Raw genomic sequence first — 21,271 nt, 5'->3', positions numbered from 1 at the left:
GTCTGCTTCTCTGTGCCTCAGTTCCTCATATGTAAAAGGGGGACAGTCATAGTACCTACTTCACAGACCTGTTTTGAGGATTAAATGAGATACGACATAAAAATGTGCTCAGAAAAGGCCTGGCACTCGGTAAGCATTCAACAAATGTTAGCTGCTCCTAGCATTCTATTTATCATTATTGGCATTATCATTATATGAAAAGGTGACCTTACCTAGAATCAAAGAAATGAAAACAAAAACTGAGACAGCAGTGTTATGTCAATCAGAGCTGAACACAAAACCGGTGAGCTGAAACTATGATTGGCAAGAGGATGGTGAAGCAGAGACCCCAACAGACATCTGTGGGGATGCAAATGGATTCTGCTTTCTGGAGCACAGCTCTGCCAATTTGTGGGTCTAAATGCCACAAATTCTATTTTAGGAAATTATCCTAAGGAAATAGCTGTACAAGATGCATGAACCAAGCTATCTCAATAGTAATCATAACAAAGAACTGTGAATAACTTCAATTATAAGTACTTAAATAACCAACATGGACTAGGTCATGTGGAATCACCATACAATGGAATTCTACACAATCATTAAAATGACGTTGTAAGATTATATTTACTGACCTGTAACTCTGCCTATATCTTTAAGTAAAAAAAAAAAAAATCAGATCACAACAGCTGATGTACGGCATGATCCGACATGACCTGGCCCCTTCTACTGCTCTGCCCTCATCTCTCTCTTCCCACTTTCCCCTGCTCCCCCAGCTCTGGCCTCCGGGGCCCTCTCGAGGGTTTTCAAACACGGCAACCTCATTTCCATCTCGGGGTTTCTGCATTTGTTGTGTCAGCCTAGAATGTTCTCCCTCTAGATCTTTAGATAGAGCTTCCTCACTTCATTCAGGTCTAATCTGACATCAACTCCTCAGGGAAACCTTCCCTGGCCACTCTACAGACCCTGAGATGGAAACGTGGTTGGCGTGTTTGGAAACCCTCGAGAGGGCCTGGGACGCCAGAGCTGGGGAGCGGGGGAAAGTGTGGTAAGGGCAGAGCAGTAGTGAGATGCTACGCAGGTCCTCCTCCCTGTCACTTCTCCATCTCTTTAACCTTGCTTATTTGTCTTCCCGCCATCCATCACTACATAAACATATTTCTTTACTTATTTACTGTCTTCCTTCTATTAGATTTTAACCACCACACAGCAGGTACTTCATAAGCATCTGGGGACTGACTGACTGAAGAATACATATCTACACAGATTGGAAAAATATTCTCTAAATTATTTACAGTGGTTAACCTCTAGATGAGAGATGTTGGGTGATATCTATTTTCTATACTTTTCTGGAAATTTTACAATAGATACAGAAAACCTTTATGCTCAGAAAATAAAACCATCTCTGATTTGAAAAACAAAATTTTACCTTCCTAATTTTGCTTGATCTACGCTTGTGTTAAAAATGATTTGTTCCCTTCGGTTTGGTATTTGGGGTCAGTGGCAGATATGTTTTCTGTATGACTGAAGAATACAGCCCAGAATTTACACCTGCCTTGGATGATGCCCGAACGGCAGTAACTATAGGCTGTTTAGATTTCCACGCAAGACAGACAGACATGCACTCGCACAAATAACTAAAACATAACCAAAACACAACAAAACCAAGTCAGAATGCGAACATTGTTACCAGTGGCAGGCTCGCATGGAACTGGTGTGTAATATTTGGAGTACACTTCATCTTTCGGCCGATCAGGGAACACGTAGATAAGGTAATCCAGGTCCCCTAGGCGGTCAGCCAGGGACCGGATGGAGAAGTCTCTGGTGGTAAAAGGCATCAGATTCCAAAACATTCTTTCCTCTAGATCAATAAACAGAATAATCATATTCTAAACGTGATTTATGAACAAGAAATCTTAATACCCAAATATACTACAAATTAAAGCTCTCTGTTAAAATTGTACCAATAAAAATCTCCATTTAAAAATAACCACGGGTTATAGATCAAATAGCTGTTTTTATTTTTTTAATTAACTAATGTATTTTTAAATGTTTTATTGATTTTTTTTTTTAAGAGAGAGAGAAAAAGGGAGAGGGAGAGAGAGAGAGAGAGAAACATTGATGTGAGAGAGAAACATCTGATCGGGTGCCTCCCTCCTGTACCCACGGGACGACACTCAACTAACTGAGACACACCGGCCAGGGCGCAAGTAGCTGTTTTTAAAAGGGTAGATAGCTGGTAATGCATTCACCACTTCCCTAGAGAGCCAATGATCTCCCTCAGGCAGCTTCAAGTTCAAATGGTACTCTGTCCCTTTCTAGAAGAAACTTCTTATTGACTCCCTGATTCCCTGTACGAAAGTATATGAGAGAGAGAGAAAACATGTCCATAGCCAGAGGACAGGTGAGCACTATTAAATGCGATTAAAGTCTTTAAGTCACAAAAAACAAACTTGGAAGCTACTCTTACCTTATTGTGAGGGGCAGAGGAAAGAACTAACATTCTTGGATGAAAATGGTCAATGACAATATCCTCGTGTTAGTTAGGATAAAGGAATAATTAAAATAGCATATTATCTCTATGTGAAAGACTCCAATTTATCAAAGTAATTCTTCACTGAGACAAGCTTAAGGTTGAGTAATAAGGTGAACATTTCAGAAGGGAAGCAGTGGAGATTTTGGACAGGTCGCTATGTCAGGGTTATACGTTTGTGTTTCTCAAAATTAGTGCTTGTGCCTGGCTGGGTGTGGCTCAGCGGTTGAGCATCGACCTATGATCCAGGAGATTGCAGTTCCATTCCCAGTCAGGGCACATGCCCGGGTTGTGGGCTCAATCCCCAGTCGGGGGCGTGCAGGAGTCAGATGATCAATGACTCTCATCATTGATGTTTCTCTCTCTCCCTCTCCCTTCCTCTCTCTGAAATCAATAAAGATATATTAAAAAAACACACCAATTAGTACTTGTGTTTCCCATAATACAATTTTATACAGGCTCCGGTATTATCTGCAGCTTGGTCATAGTTACACATCTGTGCTTCCCATAATTAGTACTGGCCCCAACAAATGATAAGTACTCAATAAATTTCATGTTAAAGTAATTTTGCTACAAAAGCAGTTAGCTGGAGCCATCTTGGCTCTGCTCTTAAAAAGGGAGGGGCACTCACGAGAATCAAACTTCCAAGCAATGGTGATCCCGCCAATTTCAGAGTCGCTGAATCTCAGCAGGAAGGTCCCATCGGGCTTGTTAATGAGAAGATCATGGGCCTGTTGCTTATTCACGAAACCCAAAATAGCCCTGGATCACAGGGGTCAAAGGAGCAGAAGCAGAGTGTGATTGTTTTTTAACAGCAGAAAGACGGCCTTCTTACTCTATCACTGACTTAAGAAATGACGATTCTCACCCATCATTCCAATGAGGCTTGAGATGCTTTTTTAACACTTCCATCACACCATCAAACCACTGCCAGAAAGTGTAATTCCGTCCTGGTAAATTCTCCTGGTTGGAAACACATACAACAATGAACACAAGAAGGCAAAAGTTAACACTTGCAATATTACCTATATCTGTAACTAGAAAAGCCAAGTGGAAAACAGGCCTCTACCCTGTCAGAATCATACAAATATAAAGACCTGCTTGAATTTTCCCAAATAAATGGTCCTGCAATCAAAAAACAGAATAGAGGGGGAAAGAAGGAAGCAGGGAAAGAACAGCTCAGAGCAATTACCAGCACCCATGGACCCCCGCTACAAACACCTGGCACCGGGGCTGACCAGTGCTTTGCTGTTTTTGATGTGGAATCTGTGACCAGCAGCAGCAGCATCACCCAAGAGCTTCTGAGAAAGGCAAAATTTCAGGCATCATCTCAGAGCTGCTGAATCAGAGCCTGCATCTTAGCAAGGTGCCCAGGGGGGTTGTAAATTTGAACTGGATTAGGTCACACTGGGAGGCCACAGAAACTGCTCCATCACACAGCAGTTACCAATAATTATCAGCAACATGCAGTTCTCTGATTCTAGTGAAATTCCTGCTTTCCTCATATCAAAACTCCTCTGACTGCCAGCAAACATGTTGGCCAACTGGTTAACACACACCATTTAAAAGAGTTAAAGACTATGGCATCTCAGAATTAGGGCATTTAAAACACCGGCAGGGGAGGGGTGTAAGAAGAGAAACAAAAATTAAATTTAAAATCAAAGATGTGATAGGTGACATCTGAATTAACAGGTGCTTACAGGAAAAGTTTCCTTCATCGGACTTTGGTGGGTTGAGGGTTCCAAGGCAGCCTGACTTTGCACCACACATCAGGGCACATCAGAGTCAATGGGACAGAACTATAATGTCCTGATCGTGACCAAAGCCATACTTCTCATGAGTTACGCTTACATTTGCCTGGCTCTGTTTCCTTTATAAAATGCACTAGCTGTACACAAAGGCCAATTTACTGAAATATTCAAAGATGTCATTTTCTACATAAAAAGTGTGTGGTTGTCTATCTATTCAGAAGCTTCCTATTACTTCAGGTGCATTTTATTAGAGACAGGAAGCACAAGGGCCGGGAGAGGGAGACTCCTGAAGGCCTCTGGTTTGGAGAGACTGATCTCACGGCAGGCGGCAGGTGGCAGCCGGCGGCGGGTCCCTCACCCTGTTGAACTGGGACCAGGACACGGACATGCTGTTGTAGTCCTCGAGGTGGCTGCTGCTGCTGTTGAACAGTTTCTGTGCCAGGAACAGGAGGTTCTCCTTGGTCAGGCCCCGGTTGCTCTGCACTTCGGCCTTGAATTTCATGTTGAGCGCTTCACACAGCTGCGGCCACAGCACTTTGTCAGGCACGGCAAACGGCACCCTGCCCTGGGAGGGAGAGAAGCCAGAACCTTATGAGAAAACAGGTGCATGATTTATTTCCTCAACCCGCAAAAGAAAACATCGATGGCTGGACGGAGTTACGGACGTTGGTCTTACTGAGCGTGGGGATAACTTCCAACTTTCATGGGGTGTGCGGCTCTGGGAAACTCAGAAGGTTCAGTTTACCTCCTTTGCACACAATGTAGAGGGTAACCTCATGCTGTCTCAGGTGTTCTGTAAATGAGCTGCTGAGCATATGGCCCAATCTTACGTTTTCATAGCCACAAAAACAAAACGTGACCGAGGCCTGGCTCTTACACTGTAAACTCAGTGGGAACAGAAATCCAAAACACTGGTTCTCTAGGTACAGTGAGAGAGAGCGAGCACACATGTGTGCACAAGTGTAATCCTTGCCTTTGACACCTTCTGCCAATTAGAACTCTGGCTCAAAGTGAAACATCTTCAGGAGGAATAGTAACTGTGAGTTAGCTTTATTAAAAACAGGTTAGAATACGAATTTTTAATAAACTGTTTTCCATTCCACTCAGCCACAGTACTTCAATTATTATAAAAATATTTTTGAATAGGCAATTACTTCACATGATATAAAATTTTAAAAGTAAACAAGGTGATACAGTGAAGTCACTTTCCTATTTCTGTCCCCTAGAAATCCAGTTCCCCTCCCCAAAGGCACATAATCTAGTTTCTTGTTTATATCTCCAAAGATATTCTATGCAGGCCAGCAAATATACATACTTTTTACCCTTTAAAAAATATAGATGGAGGCATAAAATCCACATGTTCTGCATCTCCCCTTTTTTTTCACTTAATACTACATCTGGGAAACCTCACATCAGCATAAAATGAAATTCCTCCTTTTCTTTTGTGGCTGCTGAATATTCTACAATATGGAGGAACAATAATATATTTAACCAGACCCCCATAGATGGACATCTATGTGTCAGCCTTCAATCTTTAGCTAAGCAATGCTGCGATGCACTTACATCACGACATATATATATATATATATATGAATGTATCTATAAACTCCCATAAGTATGTATTTATTTTAAAACAGCACGAGACGTCCACTGGATGTACATAAGATGTACACTAACATACTGAAAATGTTAAAAATGCTTATTTATTTAGACAAGATACTTTAGCAATGACATGTTGCAGGAGATGCCAAAGTGGCCAGGGCAGTGAGGTCTATGGACAGGCAGGGAAGGAAATGAGAGATGTGACAATCCCATCCAGGAGGCTTATCAGGACAAGATAGATCATTTTTAAAAGCAGCCTCAAACTCAGGGTTTGTAGCATAGCGTAGCAGATTTTCTGATAAAAATCTCACCTCTGCAGCAAAAATATTGTTCTGTAGAGAAAACTGTTGAGAATGTAAGACTGTTCACATTAGAGAAGAACATACTTTTATGTCCCAATAACAACTATAATCCTTTAATCATGCGTTTATGGGTTAATCGCTACTGGAAATATGCAACATGTAGAACTGTGCCTAGTGAAATGTCTTAAAAATGCTCATCAAGCGGCAAACTGGTGGTATTCAAACAGTATCTTGGTGCATAAATCCAGGAAACCATATTTTTACCCTTAGACAAAGCATCTCCTTCTTCATGAGAGACCTGGGATGCATCACAGAATCTAAAATTTGGAAAATTAAATGTCACCCTCATTTATTGGAAGGAAGACGACAGGAAGCAACTTCTATGCTAAAGTAACCTCCTGAGAGGCCTCACCTCTAGAAGGAACCTGGGAGTCCTAATTTCCACTTATGTTTTCACCCAAGGATTCCAAACAATATTTAGTGATTATTGAATATGTGACAAGCATTGGGTATGTTATCTAATTTATCTTCCTAACACCACTATGGAACATTATTATTCGGGGGATACGTAAGCTCAGAGAGGTAAAGTGAATGTCCCATAGTCAGACTGAAGACGTGGCGGAGCCTGAATTGAAACCTTGGCCTGACTCCAAGCCCATCCCCTTTCTATTTCCTACACACACTTTATTCTGTCCCCCCACCAAGAAAAACAGCATTTTTTTCTGTGCTCTTTTAGGGGATAACACATGAAAGAGTTTCACAACACCAGCATCAAGATCTTGAGACCCGCGGGCCCAAGGATTCCACTCACAGATTCTGCAAAAGCATTGTCCCAGAGAACAGTGGCCGTCGCATTGTTGTCCTGGCTGCCGTGGACAATCACCACCACCGGGAGGGACAGGGTCTGCAAAGACACAGGAGAAAGGCTGAGCGCCCACAGGCCACACATTCTTACCCTTCTCTCCTTTTTCTCAGTCACGACGTGCTCATTCTTCCTTCCAGTTTCAGTAATTGTCACCTGTGGACACAGAATGTGAATGGCTCTGGGAGTGATATGACTTTCCCACAATCTTAGACATTTTAGAAATATTAAGAGAGATTTTATTAGGTATTTCTGAAGGATGGAGTAAATTCTCTAAGTTACATGGAAAATGAGAGAGAAAAAGAGAGTATGGAGACATTTTTGGGGGGGAGGGGGGCAAGTAACAAATGTCTAAAACTTACCACAACTGTTACTTAGATTCATCCTGAGTGATGTTTCTCCTGATACATTTTCAGGAGAATAGCTGTATCTCCAGCTATTTCAGTTCATTATTGTTTGTTGGTTCTTAAGAGAATCTAAGAGACACAGTGCTAAAGATGAGGTCTCCTCACTTTCTATTCATCAATAACCAAAAAGAGGAGACTACGTGACCGAAGCAATTCTTCTGTGATATAAAGTGCTCACACACACACTCACTCACACACTCACACATTGCTGAGGGAGGGCTTTACCTTCACTTGAAAAACCAGCTCATTTCCGCCAACACTGAACTGTGATTCAAACAGGATTGTAAATTTTTCTTCGGTCACTGACTCTGCTCCACGACGGTCAGACCTCTTAATTCGTTTCAGGGACTGCAAAAGAGAAAATTAAGGTGAAAAAGTCCTCAGACGAGTAGGGAAAATCTGTTCTTCCTCTGCCTCCGTCCTTACCATGTTTCTGAAGTGGGCGCTGAGCGTGCCTGTGGCCTGGTGATACTCCATCACACAGCAGTTGTTCAAGATCTCTCCACTGTAATCACTGCAAATAAGAGAGAGAGGCAACTCTAAACCCACCCAGGGGCTCAGCTCACATGGGGTGGAAATGTGCTTGGGGTAGGAGGAACCACGGAAGGCTCTGAAAAACTTGTGTCATTTATAGGAAACGTTAGCTCCACAAAAGGTCCAAGAAATAAATAGACATAAAATATACAAAAGTATTCCTATTAAGTAAAATTATATCGTACGATCTTTACAGAAGAATCCCCTTATTTTCTTTCTCTGAGAGCCAGAAGAGGCCAGACGGGTTAAGAGGACTCCAACGTCAGAAAGGCTGAGCCCAGACGGCTTCCTGGGAGGGCCGCTGCGGCCGACTGCATGGACCCGCGGAAAGGGGAGACATAAGGAGGACACACGTACTTGCGGGTGTTCTCATTCTTGAGCAGTGACTTGGCCTGCTGCTCACTGATGATGGTGGCCTTCACCTGGGGGGGGTTCATGTGCACGTTCAGCTTCCCACCCACCAGCAGGCGCACGGTGGCTGCAAACTTGGTCTGGGTCTTCAGGACCTGAGGGGGCTGCTTCTCAATGATGAACGTGCTGCAGGGACACAAGTGACGAGATGCTGCCTCAGGGGACAGGGGACAGGGCATCCTCCATGTGGGGAGGATGCCTCGAACAGGGCTCAGCAGGCAGAGGGAGAGCACATGGTGGAGACCTGTTCCCAGGACGGCCACTGAGAGTTGAGGGGACGGTGGGAGGGTGGCAGTGAAATGAACTTGGCAGCTGGCACAGGTGGCCCATGGAGCGTTCACAAGAGAAACTGGGAAAGGTCAACACCAAGCAGCCACAGCAACTGGGGACAGAGGGGATGGGCGGTGGGGGAGAGAGAGGATTCAAGCACCCCCTGCCTCTCCCATGCCAACTACAGGGGGGCTGGGTGTGGCCAAGAGGCTGCAATCACCTGGTCACCAGGGCTGAGATGATGTCAGTGATGGTGGCATTGACCTCAGCCAGCATCTCCTCCACTGGGCCGGGGATGGGCAGCTGCTGGCAGAGGTGCTCAGCTCTGCGGATCTGCTGCCGGTTCTGCCAGATGATCTCGGCCAGCTTCTCACACCTGCGCATGAGCCCCGAGGCCAACGGGAAGGACACCAGCTTCACCCCATCCCCCAGGCCAGAGGTGAAAAGGCTCCCAGCCTGGGGAGAGCCCCCCAAGACCCAGCTCCACCCTCACTCAGGAAGGCTTTTCACTTTAGCCACCACTCCTGTCCACGGAGCAGAGCAGAGCTGCCCTGCCTTCCAGAAACACAGGCACACAAAGGAGGCGGGACCCGGATTTGGACCCCACCAGCCGGAGCTTCACTCTGCACATGCCTTGCCCCACCCCCAACACAGAGGCTTCCTTCTCAGGGAAGGGGCAGGACTGGGGCACAAAGTCTGTGTCAGGAACCAGAACCACTGGGGAAATAAGACCTGTCACAGGACAGAGCAAGTGGCTGCATATGGAAACACAGGAGCAGAATAAGCAGCTGGTAGCACCGCCCTGAGCCCCTGCCCACCCGCCCTGCCTGCCCCCGCCTGTCTCCCCCACACCCATTACCAGGACTGCAGCACGTCCAGGTTGCCCTCAGGGGGCCCTCCATTGCCGGCCAGCTGCTGCCTGCGCTTCCACTGGATCAGCTCATCGTCCAGAATGATGGTCTGTTGCTTCCGCAGCAGCTGCAGGGTCTTCTGGTGCTTCTCGGCCAGCTCCTGAGGGGGCGGAGCAGCCTTGCTGGGCTCTCAGACAAGGACCCTGCAGGCCTCCCTCCCTCAGGAAGCAGGGCCTCCCCTCCCTGACCTGCTCTGTCCCACAGGCCCCCACAGGCCTCCTGCTCCCTGGGTCCTGCTCTCGTCCTGGCTCTATCCCTCTCTCGGGTCCCCCGACAGCTCAGAATGTGGACCCCAGGCGTGGAGAAGACGGACGCAGACCCCACTCACCACACGGTATTGCTGCAGAGTCTGGGCCTCTCGCTGCAGCCAGGCCTCCAGGGACACTTGCTTCTGCTGGAGGGCTGTCTCCCGGCTCAGGCGCTCCTGGGGGTTCAGCTGGGCCAGCTGGGCAAACTGAGCTAGAGGAGGAGACAGGACACCCATGGCCATGATCTCCCAGCTTCTAGCAGGAAACCCAGAGAAACCACACGCACCTGTCCTACAGACAAGACCCTCAAGGTGACATGTCTGACCGATGGCAAGTCAGGGCTCTGGTAGCCAAGGGCACCAGAGAGGAGCCAGCTTCAGTCCCTGGTCCCCCAACTCCGAGCTCCCCCCTAGAGACTGGGGACACAGAAGCTGTGGGCACAGCTGAGGAGGATCCTACCACCCTAGCCCACACAGCTGGGTGCCCAGCCTTCCTCACGCCACACTGGGGTCCAGCTTGGAGCCACACTGCCTAGTTTGCAGCTGGCCTGGCTGTTCACCAGCTGGGTGGACTCAGGCAAATCACTTCACTCTCCTGTGCCTCAGTCTGCCCCTGTGCAAAATGGGAGAATCCTGTTCCCTGCTCAGCAGGCTGCTGTGGGGATTAAAAAGGGTTGCTATGGAAACTGCTCAAGAGGCTGCCTGGCCCGTGGAAGGTCTGCATGAGAGTGAGTCCTTGTTGCTTAATGGGTTACAGGACAGAGACAAGCCGCTCTGAGCCCCGACCTCCCAGGACAGCCTCGTCAGGGAAGCCCCGCTCCAGGGCCCTGGGCCGCCTCTGGAGCACAGCAGCCTCCTCAGGGAAGGAGTTTCTCTATGTGCTGGAAGGTGCCCAACAAGTTTGTCCAGGTTGGGTCACTGTGAGCTCAGCTGACCAACCGGAAGAGAAAAGAGAGAAGCTAAGAGTGGCCTGGGGGACAGCCAAGGGCCCTCACAAAAGCCGTGGCACTCTCTCAGGAACAGGAGGCAGCCAGCCCTCTTCATATTCGCTTTAGGAAGCTCATCAATGGCCAGGACAGGGAGCCAGGGAGCCTCATTACCCTTTTTGGAAAAAAATAAATAAAATGTTTTTATTGATTTTTGAGAGAGAGAAAGGGAGAGGGGGAGAGAGAGAGAGAAGCTCCAATGAGAGAGAGAAACTGATCTGCTTCCTCCTGCACGTCCCCTACCCGCAACCCGGCACATGCCCTGACCAGGAACCAAACAGGTGACCTCTCGGTGCACAGGACAACACTCAACCAGCTGAGCTGCACTGGCCAGGGTGTCATTACCCTTTTAAAAAAATCAGTTATGAAATACTTAAGACACAGGGAAGGTAGAAAGAATGATACAAAAAACACTGTGAATTCATAACCCAGCTTAAGAAATCAAACATTTCCACAGTTAAAGCCACCTGTCCACTCTCCCCAGCTTGCAAAACTGACCCCCCACCCCCACCCCGCAAAGAGAACCACTATCCTAAATATTGGGATAATTATGCGCTGCCAATGGCCTTTTTGAACATACCAGTGTCCTTACTTGGGAAAGTGAAGAAGATGTGAGCATCAGCATGTCTTGGTCAAGTTCCTGGCAGACCTCTGAGGGCCATGTCACACTGACCTAGGCCCTGCCCCATGGTCATACAAGCAGGGACAGACCAAAGCAACTCTGGACAGCCAGGAAGAGCCCAGAACAAGAAGAGAATTCAGAAATATGGCTCCAATCTCACTGCAGGGGCCTGAGCAGGAAGAGCGTTGTCCAGCAGGGACCACAGCACAGTAGTCTGGATGGCCACCTCAGGAATCCTGCCACCCACAGGAAGGTGGTGGTGCCCCCAACATCTGGGTCCAGCCTCTCTATGCGAGTGACCCAGTTAGATTTTCCTGGCAATCTGCAGAAGTTTCTGGGAAGGATGCCAGGAGATGTGGGGCAGTTGTCTGCTCCACTGGAGGGAGCTGAGCCTTCCCTTGCACAAACAGATCAATAGTCTGTGTTTCTGATGGGAGAACTTGATAAATGAGGCTGATCTGACATTGCATGATGGGTACAAACCCAAACCAGAATCCTAACCCAAACCCATAAATAGGAAACAGAAAACCCAAGATCAATAGCATAAGTACTGTCAACCAGTCCAAGGCCTGGGGTAGAACTAATAGCTTGGATATCCTGTTCCCTCCTCTGGGAAGTGGGCTGTCTTTCTCTGGGGTCAGTCTGGTATAAAATCAGATGGGAGGAAGACAGGCTAGAATCATCATTTATTCAACACCTACTGTGACTCAGGCAGTGTGCTAGCCTCAGGGTACAGAGAGATAAGACACAGTCCCTTCTCAAAGAATTTATATTCCAGTGGGGAAGACAGAGTTAATCAATAATATCAATAATAATAGGATGGGGCCCCCATGCATGGTATGGGAAGAGCACATGGCATGTGTATGCGTGTTGTTTGAATGGCTGGTTGGTGGAGCAAAGGCTTCTCTGAGACAGAGCTGGGCATGCAAGCAGGGAGAGGACACTATTCAGTTGCTTTGACTGATTCCCACAAGGACAACAGGGGGTGCTGTTGCGGCTCCACAGCTTGGAGACTGACGGAAGTTCTCTGTACCCAAAGTACCAGGCAGGATTGAAACCAGGAGAGGAAGCCTCTGTCTAAGGGCATTCAAGCGCTCAGCCCCGGGACGGCCTCTGAATAACTGCACAAAACATTAAAAGTGTATCACCACCAACACAGCCCTTAGCCCTACATTGGCCCTGCTTAGAGGGTAAAGCAGCATTTATAAAACACAAAACCATTGTTTGGGTACTGTTTCCTAGACTGGAGCTCCTTCCCACAAGAGGAAATGTCTTCCCCAGCAGACCAGGAGCTCGCTGGGTGTGGGAAGCCTGAGCGAGATCCACGCTCTCCAAGGGCAAGTCTTTGTCTTCTCCCCGTCCTAAGCGTCATCGTCCCAGCACTGTCTTCAATACAAACGATCCCCTGCTCCTCCAGAGAAAGGCCACCGGTTCTCTTCCCGCACGACCCGAGTTTCTTTCTGGCCCTCACTCCCGTCCTCACCACACACACCGCCCACCCTGCAGCAGCCTCACCCTGGATCCTCAGGCTCTCTTGATACTGGATGATGAAATACTCTTGAGTCTGCTGCAGCTTCTTTAGTTCATTCTCAGTGTCCTGCGTGACCAGTCGCAGCTCCTCAAATGTCTGGTTGATCTGAACGTGTTTCTGGGACACGATGTCAGCAAGGCTCCCAGTTGGAGAGGTGCCCTGGACACAGATCAGGGGGAGAGCGCAGGCAGCGGTGAGCTGGGCAGGGGGTGGGGGAAAACTGCAGGCCGTTAATGCCAAGGAAAAGCCAACGCTAGCACCTATAACTGGGCTGAAATCCCAAAAGCTTAATTTTGAGTCGTAGGAATTGCAAACGTCATTTGTGAGAATGGGTGTAGAGTGGGAAAAGAAGAGAAACAGGTGAGCCGGCAGACCGTGGCGTCTTCATAAGACATAGTAGAAATTTCTACTACAGTTCTGGCCTCCACCAGAGTATCCCAAACACGATCCATCTAATTCCCTTCAGAGAGACCAGAACTCAACACGTCCCAGGAGTTACCTGGGTTTTCCTACTAATGACGATGACCCCCTCATTCCACATTCTTTCACTGACCCAATGCCATGGGCTGTGCTAGGTGTTGGGGACAGAGTGGGGAACAGGCTAGGTGAACACATATTGTCTGTGTTCTCATTCAAGGCCTTCTTGTGATGAGGGAAGAGGGAATAAGGAGAAGCTCTCACAGGCGGCATCCTGGAGACCCCAAAGTGAGGTTCTCGGGGAGGCATCAACAAGGGCTTTGCGGATCCGGACATGTAAGCGACCTGGTCGGATCCATTCCTTCAACAGCTGGCTCAGAGAGGGCTAGCAGAGATCTTTCTTAAGTAATTTCACCTGAATATAAACATGATTTTACTCAAAAATAATTCACTGGTGGTTAAATTATTTCACACCTGTTCATATTGTTTTGTGGTTGTAATCTCATCAAGGTTATAAATCAGTTAAGATCAGAGAATAGCCTTCTGTTTATTTTGTGCCCCTTAAGACAATGTTCTGTTTAGAGAGACACCAAGAGAGGTGCCCTGAGTCACCACGATAAAACATCAGAGAGAAGTGGGCAAGATGGGATTTCCCAACTCCTCTCCCCATACCCATGGGAAACTCACATTGTTGGCTTCTCGGACCAGCCTCTGTTCGTTGTACAGAATGTGCCGGATGCAGCGGACCAGCTCCATGGGGCAGCGGTCATACGTGTTCTGAAAGAATCCAAGAGCAGACCTCACTTTGTCCCACTCCACGCTATGGGCCTAACCCCACCTTGGAGGAGACTCCTAGAGACAGGATAGTGTAATCATGAGATGCACTGCTCCTCCAATACCAATGGGGGGCAAGAAAAGCACATTGTAAAAAACCTAACTACAATAAGAAGGTAAGATTATTTCGTTTCTTGCATCTTAATTTGCCTAAAGTACTAGGACATCATTCTTGGACACAGGAAAAATGTATTTCTGAAAGGTCACATCAGAGGAGAAATTGGACACCACCTTACTCCACCAACGAGGGGGAGATGGACATCGTATGTCACCAGATGTGATACCATTTGAAGGGCACAATACTTATTTAGAATTCTGATCAGGGTTGTGTAACCTGAATCTAATCATGAGGAAACTTCACACAAACCCAAAATGAGATACACTTTATCTTTAAAAAGTAGAGGAGCTCATGTCAGTGCAACGAAAGACAAAGAAAGGTTGAAAAAGAGTTGCAGATTAAAGAAAATTGAAGAGACATGACAACTAGGTGCAATATGTGATCTTGGACTGGATCCTGAACTGGAGGCAGGAAAAATGCCCTAAAGGAGATCAAGTCACTTGACAAAATGGAAATACAGACATAAAGTTATCTAATAGTATTCTATCAATGTGAAGTTTACTGAAGGTGATACCTGGACTATATCTATGTAAGAGAAGGTTCATATTCTTAGAAAATGGACACTGAAGTACTTTGCACAAAGGGACATGATATGTACAACTTATTCTCAAGTGATCAAAAAAAAAAAAATATGTGTAGAGGCTGGCCGGCTTGGCTCAGTGGTTGAGCGTCCACCTATGAACCGAGGTCATGGTTCGTTTTCCGGTCAGGGCATGTGCCCGGGCTGCTCGATCCCCAGTGGGGGTGTGTGCAAGAGCATACGATAAAGCAAATGTTAACGATGGGTGAATCCGGGCATATGTAGGGGGTCTCTGTGTCAATCTTGCAACTTTTTGTAAATTTGAAATTATTTTCAAATACAAAGTTTAAAAAAAGCTACATCCATGAAAATAAACAAGAACTTTATACATGTAACTCAACAACGCTTGGCTGAAGAAGAGAAAGAAAATCTCTAGAGGAAGCGCTAAATGAAGAAAGAGTCCCTTCTAGGGCAGACAACTGTGGCCCAGAGCCCACACCCACCTGGAGCTGCGTGGCATAGTGCCCCAGCTTGATCTTCAGTAAGAACCCATCTTCCCCCACTTGGTGCTCCGCCTTCTTCTGCAGCTCCTGCACCAGGCCCTCCAGGAGCTGGGTGGCCTTAATGTTCTCCTGTGGATTATCAAGATCTATTGAGTCCCTAGGGGAAAAAAATTACATACATATGTATACATACATGCACATGAGCCTATATAAATGCAGCCTCAACACATCGCACCTTTTCTTTGGCTAAAGTGATTTCTGCATAATGCTCACTGCAAATTTTAGGAGAGTTCAATTCAAATAGGCTAGATGCCTACATTAATCTATTCCTAACCCACTAACTACCTAGTGGACTGAATAATAATATATTTTCTTTTTTACAATGTACTGTCCTTTCTCCTTCCTCCTACTAACTTGCTCTGGTGCTTATGCTAGCTGCTAGGAATGAAGGGAGAGGGAAAGTGCTTTGTGTGCACCGAAGGAAATGAGGGCTCTGATAACTTCCTATTTATAGTTACCCCTTCAAGGGTGTAAGGGGCACAATGTCAAGAATGTTCTACATTTTTTTCCACCCTCCAACTAGTTCTATATACTGCTAATTTCACATAAAGTGTTTTCTTAAGACAGGTGAAACAACATTTATTGTGACTTCTAAGAAGCCTTGGAAAATGATTTATTAGGACAGAATATTCCTACAAGTATTTATACAAGTTGCAGATTTGGGACCTGCAGGCAACACTAACTCTTCCAGTGAACCAGAGACTTTGCATTAATTCAGAGCCATTTAACTGGTGACAGGGTTTGAATGGCCTCCCTTCCTTTCCCCATTCTCACCACCCCCCCCCCCCACCTCTCTTTTTTTTAAACACTTAGGGCAACAATTGCTATTTGGCAATACTAAATTACTCAGCTCACTGAAGAAACCAAACAGCTATCAGACTGAAATAACATTCAATTACTGCTATCCAGGTCTGAAGCAAAACAAGAGATTTGGTGGTCGCTAAAAAGTGCTGTCATCTCTAACCCCATGAAGTCAGCAGCTAATTTCAAACAGAGGCACCAACAGGTATATCAAACACTTATAACAGACTTCATCAAATAATATGCTCAAATCTGCACTTGGAGAAGGCAGTAGAGACAGCCAAATTTTAAAGGTGCATGCTCTAAGGACTAAATAAAATATATATTAGATAAAGCCTGGAAGGAAGGAATGGTGGCCCAGCATGCACCCGTTTCGACTGGCAAAATGCTCCTCATTTGATGAAGCCATGCCTGAGAAGATCCAGTTGCAGAGCAAAACTCATGGAAACCAAGTACTGATTCTTGTACTTAATGCCTCCTCTCCCACCCTCCCAAAAAGATTTTCTTACCGTAAACATGAAGAACTGAAGATTTTTAAAATTAAAATCTTCATATTCTTAAGAAAACCAAAAATAAGGAAAATTCTAGAGTTATTGAGGTGGTCACTTTATAAAGTAAATAACATCTAATCACTACGTTGTATACCTGAAACTAATAAAATATTGTATGTCACTGTAATTGAAAAGAAAATTATTTTTAGCTAAATAAAATTCAGATTCCCTTTAATATCCACACACGTCTTTCAACATTCATTCAGTAAGAAGACGACGTGGAAACGCTATTAAATGAAATTTTAAATCAACAGAAACTTCCTATTAATGTTTTTCTGAACTCTCCAAAACCATTAAAACAGAAAAGGAAATGGAAAAGCACTAGCAAGGTGCAATTGACATGCTCACATTTAGCTCTCTTTTCTCTCACTTAATTACATGAGGCTGAGATTTTTTTAATTGCCTAGAAAATTGCCTTCCTGGTGCTCTTTAGTTTCTGGAGAGAAATGTGCTACTAATACACAACTGCAATTATTCCAAGGCGATGTGACTGCCAGGTATACAGCCTTCCTCAAACGGTAGCATGAAGGCTGTCTCCCCTGGGGCCCTGTCAAGGAGGACACCCCACCCACGTGGCGGAGGCCTGAAGTATAGGGTGAGTATGTCTGTCCGATCAGACTGACAGACGGGAAACCAACCAGCAGCTCCAGGCCCCGAGCACAGCAGTGGACATCCTGCTGACTGGCGTGCAATAATGCCAATTAAAAAGCTTTATCATCAGTTTACCACATTGTACTAACTCTAAAAGGGTTTAAGAACAAGCCCCCCCCCGAATATATAGAATAATTTACAAAATAAAAACAAAAACCAAGCTTGTTAAATTCACCACCAAGATAAAATTATTGTTAATATTTTGCTGTATTGTCTTTTAGTGTCTATGTGTATATATAAATTACCTATAAATGTTAAAACACCAATGTTAAATTTGTTAACAATACATTGTATTATGTGAATGAACATACCTTATCTGCCGCATTCAGCACTAAATTCTATGCGGACAAAGGTTTTAATTTTTTCATATGAACTCTGCCTACGACTCTGCTAGGCACCCTACAGGCACGCAAAACATTTGCTCACTGCTTTTTACTAGCTGCAATGCTCGAATGCTTTTAGCCAGAATTTACTATTAAAGGGAAGGTATCCTATTTTAAAAATCCCAAGAGTTATTCCATCTTCCTAAAATCTCAGATGGCATTCAATACCTCTTTATGGGTCACAATTTTTTTTTTAAACGTACAAGTTTTGGAGTCTCTGTCGTGTTATCTTTCCAAACTTGAAAACGCTTGCGCTTCACAAAATATGGAGAAAAGTTTGTTCGCTTACCAAGGCTGGCTCTCGATCCACTGGGATAGGTAATGGCGCACCTCAATGGGGAAATGCTGGCCGTACAAGGCCTGCATCTGATGAAGGGCATCTCCTTGCAGCTGCTGGGCCTGGATCCACACAGCCATGCTCACAATCTGCTAAAACAAACAATCGGTGGTTTGGGTGTTTTTTTCCCTTCCCCTTTTAAATCCACTAGAGTAAATATTCATACAGTTATTAAAGATAAACGCTTTTAAAGCCCTTTTGGGTAGAGTGAAGATCAGGGTTCTTGAACTGAATTTTAGCTTTAAAATGTTTTCAAAATGTGTATGTTCAGCGTGGCCATGGAAAGCTACATAACTGGGTCCATAAAGCTCTGACTGTAAAATGTACTGAAGTCCTATAAGCAAAAGTACAAAGTGAGCATTAGGGGAAGAACTGTCTATCGCTTTGATATCACAGACATTTTCTTTACTTTTGGTCCAGACATGAAGCAACAGTAAGCAGCATCTGAACAGTAATCATAAGTAATTAGCATGGGGATTTTTTTTTTTTTTAAATCACTTGTTTTACGTTTGGTATGTCGACTTTTAAGAAATACAATAAACATATTGCCATTCTGAAAAAGACCCAGTAAAAGGAAAATGAAAATATCTAAAGCATGGATTGAACCTTATGTATTATGACTAAGTTACCTAAGCAACAATGCTTTGCACACAAAGGGCACAGATTTATCTGGAAAAATACCCCAAGGTTCACCTTCTGAGTTATTGCTAAGGAATTTATGAAGCAATGTTCTGTTAAATTATAGCCTTTAAAAATCTTTCCGACAATAAAACAATACATTCCAGCTAAGAGTCAGAAACAAGAACCATTATATTCCAATAGTGGGTAGGTTTTTAAAACATGCTCTTGAGTTCAGGAAAACGGTTTTATGAAACTACCAAGATGCCTTCTCAGTCCCACCTGAGAATTTTTAATTCATGTGGCAGAAACTCTCTGGGCTTTAACCTGATTGCAGCGGCAACATTACTTTCGTGCACACAGAAGGGACTAAAACGGAATCTTGCTCTAACACTGATCCATGATGTAGAGTTTGGTATCAGGCAGGGCTACCTTGAATCCCATCCAAAACAGTTTGGCTATTGATTTGTACAGTTCTCCCAAGAACTATGCTATAGTTAGGGTCCAGTGAATTAGACCTTGATGTTATTGAATACCAGAGACTACACGTGTTGTGTTAGGAAACAAAAATCCCATCTCTGTTAGCTGTCGTCCGATCGCGTAGCACTGAGCTATTTATGGGACCAGTCAGTTAGCCAACAGCGAGGTGTGGGGTGGGTGCCAGCTACCTATTTTAGACTTGTGCAATGCTATAGAACACTTGAGCAGTGGACAATTTTATTTAGGGCTTTGGGGCACGAAGGCTGGGATCGCTAAGGTCACCCAAGACGTCAAATTTCAATGGTTGAGAGTTTACTGGGAGAAAGACTTGGACGGAAGAGCTCTCTCCACGTTATAATCAAACATCTGGAAGACATTTAATTGTACAATGTAATTTTTAATCAAATAAATCATATCCCAAGATTCTGGAAACTTGGAACAGACACCAAAGCATGTTTTGGATGAAAGGTAAAGAAAGGGATGGGCGGGCGGATGGATGAAGGCGCTTAGGCCTTTACCCGTACGGAGGAATGAAAAAGAATGAAGAAAGTAATGCAGGTGTTAATCTCTTTTTGTGGCAGGGAACGAGACAGAAGGAAGACCTCGCCACGGCCCTCTCAGTGACTACGTGAGACACCAACAGACAGAAAAACCACCTTGCGTCCTGCTGCACCCACTAACTGCACTGACCCAAGAGGCAAAAGGAGGAAAACTGGGGGGCAACTTTTCTCTCCTCAGGGACTCCTCAGTCCGCCCAAGTAAAATAGTACCCTGGTCATTATCTTCAGTCTACTTTATTTTTCTTCATATCATCGATCACTTCCTGACCTGTATCATGTGTTTGTCTACTGCCTCCCCCTGTGGTGTGCGACTTCGCCACAAACATACTTTGTTTTGTTCACTGCTCCTTCTCTTGGGCCTAGAACAGTGCCCGGCACATTAGCAATCCGTAAATTTTTGTTGTTGCATAAATAAATGTATACACACAATCTGGTCAAACCTATAAGCTCTTTTCAAAGCTATTAAGCAAGGTATCAGTGTGAAATACCCAGGCAAGAAATGGAAACAGATCTTATAATTTGGATGATTTTATAATTTGGATGAGTCTGTATTTACAAGGGTCTATTTGTTCCTTAATTTACATATGCCACAATTTGTCAGTTTTTCCTTTTTGTTTTTGTTCAATTGTTTTGGCTTCCATTCCCCACTGAACTCTTAAGAACGGTAAGTGAAGGGAGCACATTTATTCACTACTGTGCCCCCAGTGCCTAGCACAGTGGCTTCACATGGTAAGCAGTCAATAAACATCTGCTGAGTGATCAAATACACACCAGTATTTCACATGTCCTGCTGGCTTAGCATATTCCAGGAGCCTATTATTGTTTTCTGTTTTTTAAAAAAATATGTTTCTTTTTTATTGATTTTAGAGAGACGAAGGGAGAGGCAGAGAGAGACAGAGAGAGAGAGATAGAAGCTTCAATGATAAGAGAGTTATTGATCGGCTGCCTCCTGCACGCCCCCGACTGGGGATCAAGCCTGCAACCCCGGGCACATGCCCTGACCAGGAATCGAACTGCGATCTCCTGGTTCATAGGTCGATGCTCAACCACTGAACCACACTGCCTGGGCACCTATTACTGTTTTAAGAAAGACTATGGAGATATGCCTCGTATGTAGAGGTACTATATAAATGTCACACTATTTATTCTGGCTTTGTTTTATATTAGTTCTTAGTTTTTATCAAATAGTGGAATGCGGAGCGCCTAGCATTTGTCAGAATACTTCTTATGGCTCTAAATATGAACATGTCATAATAGTTATTTTCTGAAATGCCATTTGAAGAATAATAGCTGGAAAATATACAGTGGTAACCACCTTATTTTGATAAATACAATGTATTTTAATTCGGCTACATGAAAAACTTTGATAGGGCTGGAAAGCAGGTTTTGCCTATGAGTAGTAAAAAAATGTAAAATAAAAGTACGCTAAATAATACAGAATCATTTTTACTTTTTAACTAAAAATTATATGTGTATGGAATATGAGATGA

At 44.8% G+C, this 21,271-nt stretch overlaps 1 protein-coding gene across 2 annotated transcripts in view; it reads right to left on the bottom strand.

Annotated features, from left to right (window-relative positions):
- LOC107528845 (signal transducer and activator of transcription 5B) overlaps positions 1-21,271 on the bottom strand; it is a 55,200-nt gene that overhangs the window by 4,128 nt on the left and 29,801 nt on the right. The window contains exons 2-16 of one of the 2 annotated variants that reach the window (XM_087826101.1): positions 18,076-18,212; positions 15,341-15,497; positions 14,053-14,142; positions 12,933-13,107; positions 9,891-10,021; positions 9,511-9,662; positions 8,872-9,027; positions 8,328-8,507; positions 7,863-7,950; positions 7,662-7,784; positions 6,979-7,071; positions 4,622-4,828; positions 3,381-3,475; positions 3,144-3,274; positions 1,670-1,840 (exon numbers count right to left, since the gene is read on the bottom strand). In XM_087826101.1, the coding sequence (XP_087682227.1) occupies positions 1,670-1,840; positions 3,144-3,274; positions 3,381-3,475; positions 4,622-4,828; positions 6,979-7,071; positions 7,662-7,784; positions 7,863-7,950; positions 8,328-8,507; positions 8,872-9,027; positions 9,511-9,662; positions 9,891-10,021; positions 12,933-13,107; positions 14,053-14,142; positions 15,341-15,497; positions 18,076-18,203 (2,077 nt within the window). In that variant the 5' untranslated portion in view covers positions 18,204-18,212. Of the gene's footprint in view, positions 1-1,669; positions 1,841-3,143; positions 3,275-3,380; positions 3,476-4,621; positions 4,829-6,978; positions 7,072-7,661; positions 7,785-7,862; positions 7,951-8,327; positions 8,508-8,871; positions 9,028-9,510; positions 9,663-9,890; positions 10,022-12,932; positions 13,108-14,052; positions 14,143-15,340; positions 15,498-18,075; positions 18,213-21,271 lie in introns of those variants that run through there. The other variant, XM_087826102.1, reaches the window with a different exon arrangement.

This window comes from Miniopterus natalensis, chromosome 17 (assembly GCF_054644295.1).
Source record: "Miniopterus natalensis isolate mMinNat1 chromosome 17, mMinNat1.hap1, whole genome shotgun sequence".
Lineage (NCBI taxonomy): Eukaryota > Metazoa > Chordata > Mammalia > Chiroptera > Miniopteridae > Miniopterus > Miniopterus natalensis.
The sequence above is the reverse complement of the archived record's forward strand: the minus strand, read 5'-3'. Positions and strand labels throughout refer to the sequence as shown.